The 8,166-nt window shown below is 39.5% G+C and overlaps 1 protein-coding gene across 1 annotated transcript in view; it reads left to right on the top strand.

Annotated features, from left to right (window-relative positions):
• Positions 1-577, top strand: part of SCG2 (secretogranin II) — a gene marked incomplete at both ends in the record, with an annotated part of 2,516 nt that extends 1,939 nt beyond the window's left edge. Inside the window, 1 exon segment of the mRNA XM_080350151.1 lies at positions 562-577. Within this exon segment, the coding sequence (XP_080206277.1) occupies positions 562-577 (16 nt within the window).
• Between the last annotated feature and the right edge of the window lie 7,589 nt (positions 578-8,166).

The following is an 8,166-nucleotide window of genomic DNA, read 5'->3' as shown; positions in this document are numbered from 1 at the left end:
CTGACCATTGAACAGTCTGCATATCTTTCTCAGAGCTGTTATATTGTTTATTGATATACTTATATATGTTATAAATTATGAGGCAAAAAACAAATTGCTTCAAGTGTTTTAAGAAACAATTTAATGAAATCAAGTAAAATTATAATATGTAAACAAACAACCTTTGCATTGTTAATAAAACATGATAAATGAAGAGTGATAATTATAATTTGAAATTTTTAAGATTAATTGGATTATTTTGTTACTGTCTGTAGTGGTTTTTGTGGAGTATCAAATAAAAAAAAATAAAGCATTATATAGTTTTATTTACAAGGCTTTTTCTATTAAATGTTTTATTGTTGATGAATAAATTATTTCTGGACAATACACTGTGTTTCTCTGTGGCAGCTGATAAAATCATACTAATTTGAAATGGAAACATTTTTTCTTCTACAGAGAAGTCTTCTAGAGGCTATTATTTTATTGTAGAATAAGTTGGTAAGACAGACCCAGGGTAGTAACTGCTTTACCTTTTCTGAAAATTGGGCTCTACGTAATTAATGATTATGTATCTCTTGGCAGCAGGAGGAAGATATAAGCTTGGATATTATGAAAATATTATTCACTGAAAGGGTTAAGATTCTATGATAAATGATCTGTCCAGCTAAAACAGACTCTGTAAGGAAGCTAAGAAAAACATACAAAATTGGACATTCATGTGTGAGTATCAGGAGCTCTGGGCTGCCCTGCTGAAGGGGATGGGAAGCTCTGCAGATGGGTTCCTCGCTGTCTCTCCCGACAGCTGCCACAAAGAAAGAGACGGGCTCCAGGGCAAGCAGAGAATTCATCCTCTGTGTAACATCACTTTTTTCCTCTAATAAAAATATTATTACATGACTGTTACATGTGCAAGTAAGTATACAGAGAACCTTTATTATTCTCTACACCAGGACTCTTGTAACATTCTCCTGAGCTCCTGTTAAGACCTGCTGAGTATATTCTGGAAAAGCTCCGGCTCTTTTCCTGAACAAAATGTTCTTGTATAGACCTGTGAGTCAGACATGGTTTGTGCTGGGCCAGCTCAGGCATAAGTGTTTCCAGTATTATAGTTTAAAAGTGGTTTTTCCCTGTGGAATGCTTCAGCAGCTCATCTCGGCTAAGTGGGGTGGGATGATTTTTGGTGAGGTGATGTCTACTGACGACAAGTCTAAAGGCTGCAGAAATAAGACTTCATCTTCAGTGTCACCAAAAACATTAAACATGGAACTGAAAAAAAAAATACCAGTGTTAAATTCCCTTCTCTAAAACAGGACAAACCTCTTGCCATTTGCAAAGCACTTGCACATTGGTAGCTTGGAATCACTGTATTTTATTCAAAAGAAAATTGTACTTTTAAAAAAAAAATAACAATTTTTATCACCTTGATCCGAGTACTGCTCCTGCAATCCTCATAGTCCAGAAAAATCTCCTTTCAGTTAAATTAGTAACATTTAACACTCAAATAAATAATAAATAAAACTGGGGAAGAGTAATAAAAACAAGAGTACTGAGAACTAAATGAATGTTTGGTGTTTTCGGTGAGCAAGTTTCAGAATTCTGTATTTTCTTTCCAAGGTCATATTTTAACAGGAAGCTTTATTTACTGCCCTTGTTCACACCCACTCAGACAAGAGTATCAAAGCCTAACTTCATAGCCAACTTGCTGTACTTAAACGCCTTTTTAAAAATTTTCTTATGTGAGAAAAATAATTAGTTCACATAAATATTTTCATAAAAAGAGATAAGGGGTAGCCAGAAGGGACTTTTGTGTGTGTGGTTCATCTTCATAAACAAGAAAAGGGATGTTGAACTTGAAATGACAGAATTGCACATTGTATAACAGAATCTGATTTCAAGATAAAAAGTGCCACCAACACCCTTTCCCCTTCTCGCCACAGAAGGTGGACAGCCCGTCTCCCTGTGAAGCATTTTATTTCTAAGAAATGGATCTCCAACTCCATTTTGAAATGAAACGAGCAAATATTACATAGGCAGCACCCTCTTGGTAGCTATCACTGCCTTCTACTATGAAAGCAAAGCCCTGCAGAAGAGCAGATAGTTATACCTGAATATGCGAGACAGCATTCTCAAAATGTGCATCAGAACATGAGATCTGCTCCATTAAACCACCCCAGAGCAGCCCCCTGCTGAGAGGCTGTGTAATGCTTAATTGTTCTTAATAGCCACAGCCGCTTCTGCTTTCGTTTGTCTCTGTTTCATGTTTTCCTTATGAGTGTAGTGGAACAAACAGTCATGTTGTTAATGCACACAGAATACATAATTCATAACAGATACACTATCAAGCTTATTATTATAATTATATACAAAATAAAGTGACCACCCTGCAATTTTTAGTCAGACAAATTAAGGAGGAGGTTTTTTTTTTAATCCCTCTTTTGTGCTACAATTTGACAGCATCTCAGATGCAGCTGGTTTGTATTCTGTTTATCAGTGGCTTTTGTCCATCAAAGAAAAATGTTTCTGCTCTCTTAAAGGCTGCAGTAAACTTCATCATGCCCTCATATATAAAGTCTTCCCCAACAGCAGATTGAAAAGAAATTTCAAATTTGGTCTGAATATAACTAGCTGCTAAACAACTTCCTTGAGACCTGAGGGAGTTTTTCTTTGTACATATACCAGAATTCATTCTATTAGTGTCCATAAGAGTTAATACCTTTTCTGTTTTTCACTAATTCACATGCTACTGCAAGTGTTTTGGTTTTTTTTACATCTGCATCTTGATGGCTCCCATTATTTTGTCAGCTGGGGTTTTTAAAACAGAACATTTGTTGATTCAAAAATTAATGTATCCACTTTACCTCATCTGAAGAAATTAGACTGTTGCAATTATTTTTTTTTTCTAAAGGGGTATTTCCACATTGCAGTGGAAGGGATTTGACTCACATATAATATGACAGTCATCAGTATTTCTCAAAGCACTTTACAAGATACCTTGCTTTGCAGGCAAGGCCACATGAGCCATCTATGAATTTCTTGATGTGGCAACAGGTGAGCCAAGGCTGGAACTGTGAGCTGCGCTTTGCTTCACAGCTTTATTCTGCCATTTTTGCTGTTGCTAGCTAACAAGATGACTAATTATACTCAATGCCGCTTCTCCAGGCAAACCTTACCCAAACCATTATCTCACTCCTTCAGTCCAAACGTTGCATCGTGGGAGCAGAGGATTTGTGCAGACAGCAGTCAAGTGCAGGGATGAGAGTCCTGCAGGATCTGCACCCCCTCGAGCAGCCCTTACCTCCCACTGGGTGCACAACACCCAGCAGGGCTTATTTACTGCATGATGCACAAATCTCTACAGACACAGCTGGACACCAGCTGTACTTCTTTGCATTTGTTCAGCTACCCAAGCACCCCGGGAGAGGTTTCTCTGAGCTGCAAGGAACTCCAGTGAGCAGCAGCAGCAGGCAGGTGTGGAGCCTCTGGTGCATAAAGTGGAAAGGAGAAGCCCTGAATCAGAGCTGATTATCTGAAGAGCCATGTTATTCCTGACTTTTAGATCATTCAAAAACATTTGAGATTGTTAATAATTCATTTGCAGATGTTGCAGAGCTCTAAATGTGGCTGATTAAATGCATTTGACATTTCTCTTGAGAGAGGCTGTTATTCCAGGAAACCACTCAGTATCTGCAAATGTCTTGGAATTAGCTTACTCAAAATTACGAGTTCACTTACAATATTTTCCCCTTGCAAAGAAAGAAAAGCAACCTCTGATTCCAAATGTAACGTACGCTGGCGAATAACTATAGTACAATTATTCTGAATTCACTGCAGCCTTTCAGCAGATCTGCTGTGTAATGACCGGCAGTCCAATGCAGAGAGATCTGCCTTCCTCTGCTAAGGCAAAAACCTGCAGACAATGAGCCCTGCACGTCCTACACACCTGGGAGAAGAGAGAGAGAAAATGCTTGTTTGGCAGCTCCCCATCTCTTACAATTGCTGCTCCATCATATGCTTCCCCAAAACCTTCCTGCATCCACCTAAAAATAGAGTCCCTGGCTATATCCTGGCAGAAAATCCAGCATCTGATGGGATGGCTCACTGGGAGGGCCACAGAGCAGCCATGTCCTCTGGACTGGATGAGCAGGGTCCAGGACAGCCTTTAAAAGAAATAATGAGCTTTATAGCACCTTTGTGGCTCCCTGATTATGCCACCAAATCTGAGTCCACCCAGAAGAGGAGGCACACCACATCCATCGAGATCTCCAGGTGAAACACATGGTCATTCTTTATTGTCTATTAAAACTCTTCCCAAAACCATAGTTTTGGGAAGATCTAAGTGGATCTTTTTTTCCAGCTCAAATCTTAGATTCACATTGTAAATCTATTGTCCTTAAATGCAAAAAGAAAACTTCCGATCCCCACTTTTCTCTTTCCTCTTTGACCTAATAGACTGTCTGGATGAAGTGCAGCATATAATTTCTGCAAGGAACACATTTTCTACCATGGCTATGTGTTTTGCTATCTGCTAATAAACGTCATTGCAGAGCAACAAACCACTTAGACACTACCAGGGTACTTGTACTCCCATATTAAGTATGTAAGAGCCAGGCCAGGAACACTATGTACAGACACAGAAAAGATAAAAATAAAGACAAATCATTAAAGGGGATAAATCCAACACATTCATTACTTGTCATTCATGTGGCATAACAAGGGCAGATGTGTTAAATCCCTGCAAGTAAGTTTTGGGATGCAAAAGTAATCTCACAGGAAAAATGTTTTCTGCGAGGTTAAATTTACTCAGACCCAATATACAATCGATTTTCTTCTTACAAACACAAGTGCAAAAAGCTAGAAACTTTGCACTAGGGACTAGCACATTGAAGGAGACTATGAAAAAAAAATCTGATAATTTTTTTCTGTACGTAAGGAAGTTTGCAATTACCATCATATTCCACCAGTTAGTTTAGACAACAGAAATGTTGTTGCTGTACATACTCACAAGCCCTTTAATCTCACCCAGAACTTTGCTTTCCTAAAACCAATAGTCAGGTTAACCTTTGTTTACATGTATTTGGCTTTCTAGTTTCTATTTAAAAACTGCCAGACCCCCAGCCCTCTCCTTGCTAGAGTGCAAGCTGTCTGAAACTGGTGCCACCAGAGTCACACAAACCTTTTGGGATGGCTGGAACATAGCAGACACTTCAATGCCACAAGATTCCGTCCCCTGCACTCCTGAGCCTCCCCTTGGCAATGATGGAGTTACTTCATCCATAGGATTTTTAACTGCTGGGAAGAGTTCACTGTTGAAAATACTGCAACTATGAGCAATAAGAAGGAAAAGAAAAGAAAGTAAATGTCTCAAAACCTCAAACTTTATAATGTCTTTCTTACTTGTCACAAAAATACTAGTTTTGGTTTAGTTTTATACTGTTTCTCCGCTACTCCTTTTAGAGTCAGCACATTGCACTTTGCTGATCCTACAAAAGAGTCCGAAGCTATTGGCTGCTTCCCGATTTGGCAACGCCTTTTACATCAGTCTTATTGATATCTGACACAATGCAGGTAAATCTAACAACTTCACATAATTCTATACTGTGCAGTGCTATTTGTTTCCATGCCAGTAAATTAACTGCCCCTTCCCTAGCGTGGGGAAAATCAGGGATACAAATGTAAATACTTTGAGACACATCGACAAATGTATAGCTAAAACATATAGTTTAATATGTAGTTTAAAAAATACTTTGCATGGGGAGTCACAAAGCAAGTCTGATTTCCTTCAACTCTGTTTTGGCCATGAAGTTCCTTTAAGGCTAACATAATATGCCCTCTGTGGAGCTGAAGGCTGCTTCACGTGTAGATGGCTACATCAGGCTCCAAATCTCTTGGCTCCAAACTAAGATGCTATTTATAGATCCCTCTTAGCCTTCCCTACCTGCCTTCCAAACAGACTGAAATATCAACTCCGAAAATACAAACCTCTGTTCAAGTATAGAGATGAGAATAGAAGAGAGGTTGAGCAGTCTGGACCTTAAAAATATGCTAAGATATATTGTGTCAGACACATCAAGCCCCTGAGGAACAACATTTTGACAACAACCTTCCAAGAAAATTCATTATTGCAATCAATACAATCATTGCTATGCTCAAACACTTTTTTCCATCCATCTGATCAAAAGTAGACTGCCAGAAAATCAGATTAGCTTTATTTCATTAACCCCGCTAAAGGTAAGATTTAAATTTTCAATTTAATACTGGATGCTCACCAAAGTGCTCTCCAAAGCCAGGTGATGGATGAGGCTGAGTAGGACCAACCCCTATCACTTGGCTACCACGTCCTGTCGCAGACCAGATAAGGGGTAATTGCAGCCTGGCCATGCCACAGACTGGTGCAGTTGTCTGGGGGACACTGGGCTGGTGACTGCAGCAGCAGTGCCAAGGAGCCCAGGTCTCCCAGGCAGCCTTGGGTGCTGGGGAGCCTTCTATCTCTGAGCAAACACCTCAGTGGTTACCTTATTAACTAACTCATTTGTTAGTCAGATTGTGTAATTTCCTTTTCTTCAATTTACTGTCCTTCTGGCTCAGCTCAGTGCATGACTCAGTAAGCCTAGCTTAATCATCTTCATCCTAAATTCTGAGTCTATTAAATTGCTGATAAAGTTCTTGCTGACCAGCTCCTACAGCTAAAATATCTGGAATGGAAAAAAAAAAAAAAAGTGGGACTTCACCTTTGAATTGTGGAATTTTTTTTAAAATTAACTTCCGTGCTACAATACAACACCTTGCCAAAGAAGCAGCCAAAAGAAGCAGCAGCCTCCTTTATAAATATGTAAAGGATGTGACCTTTTAAAAAATACATACTGCACTGCAAAGAGGGAGCAGAATTTAGTTATCTTACACTAAGACCATTGGGACATTTGCCTTTTTCCTAAGGAAATGACTTTGCCTTGTATCTCACCTTTTATGCTGCACACTTTTCTACCTGTGTAATTCATTATCCAGTAGTCAATCTCCTCAATAGTCTAATGCTGATGTTCTTAGGAAATGAATTTTTTAATAATCTTCCTGATGAACATGTATTTTGTGGCACCTGAAAATAGATGTACTGTATTTCTAGGCTAGTTGCATATTTTACCTATTGAGTCATACATTTCAGCAGCTGCGGCTTCCTATATGTTGAGAGGCAAAAAATAATTTAAACTACTATTTGCCTGACAAAATGTGATTATTTGTCCTCCTATATACCCTATGAGTACAAAGTTCAATTTATAGCTTGCTCTTTTATTTTACATCTTTCAAAAGCCAAGGAATAGGGAATGCATTGCTTTATCAATTCTTGCTAGGTGAGCACAGGAATCATAGTGTGTGTGTATATATATATTTATATACACACCTTCTAAAATGGGATAGAGGAATGAGGCATTGGGGGACCTGTTCTGCCACCAGATCTGACTTGGGCAGCAGGAGATGGGTCTTCAGTTTGGCTTTCTCACCAGGAAGGCACCATCCCTGGCTAATCAGTGCTTCCACTACTTACGCAGGTTTCTGGTAAAAGAAACTACAGCCAGGGATGTTATTCTCCTAAAAATATGATGACCTTAGGAAACGCAAAATAATTTATCTGCCTAAAACTGCGCACCTACATTAAAACAGCTTATCTTTCAAAGCTGCTATGCCTTGGCAAATCTACGCATATGTTGAAACCATTGGGCTCTGCACTGTCTTTTCCTTACAAATAGGCACATTATCTACCGACGTAATCGAACGCAGCTCTGCTGACTTCATTAAGCACAGAGTACATTGAGCCATCCTGGCAAATATTTACATAGAACCACATTATCCCCCAGGTCTATTAATGTTTCAACATGTGACAAACACCTGTGCACCAGCATCCCTGGTGAGCATCATCCCTGCCCAGGACAGCTCGCATCCCCCTATGTCCAAGGCATGGCCTGGGGACATGGCTGTGACAGAACCACTTTGCCTGACCCAAGCAACAAAACCAAAGGCAAAAATGTCTGAAATGTCTGTGAAAAGATCAGACTCAACCCTGTTTCACACCAAGAACATGCTCATCTGCCTCCTTGAACCCCATTACTGCACTTCTTTAGCTGTTCATGCACCTTGTGCAAACAGGCAGGCCACACCTTCCCATCTCCTCGGGGCCCTGTGCTGTTCCCACTGAGC

The sequence above is a fragment of the Nesoenas mayeri genome (genome assembly GCF_963082525.1).
Source record: "Nesoenas mayeri genome assembly, chromosome: 9".
NCBI lineage: Eukaryota > Metazoa > Chordata > Aves > Columbiformes > Columbidae > Nesoenas > Nesoenas mayeri.
This window is presented reverse-complemented; position numbering and strand designations above follow the sequence as displayed.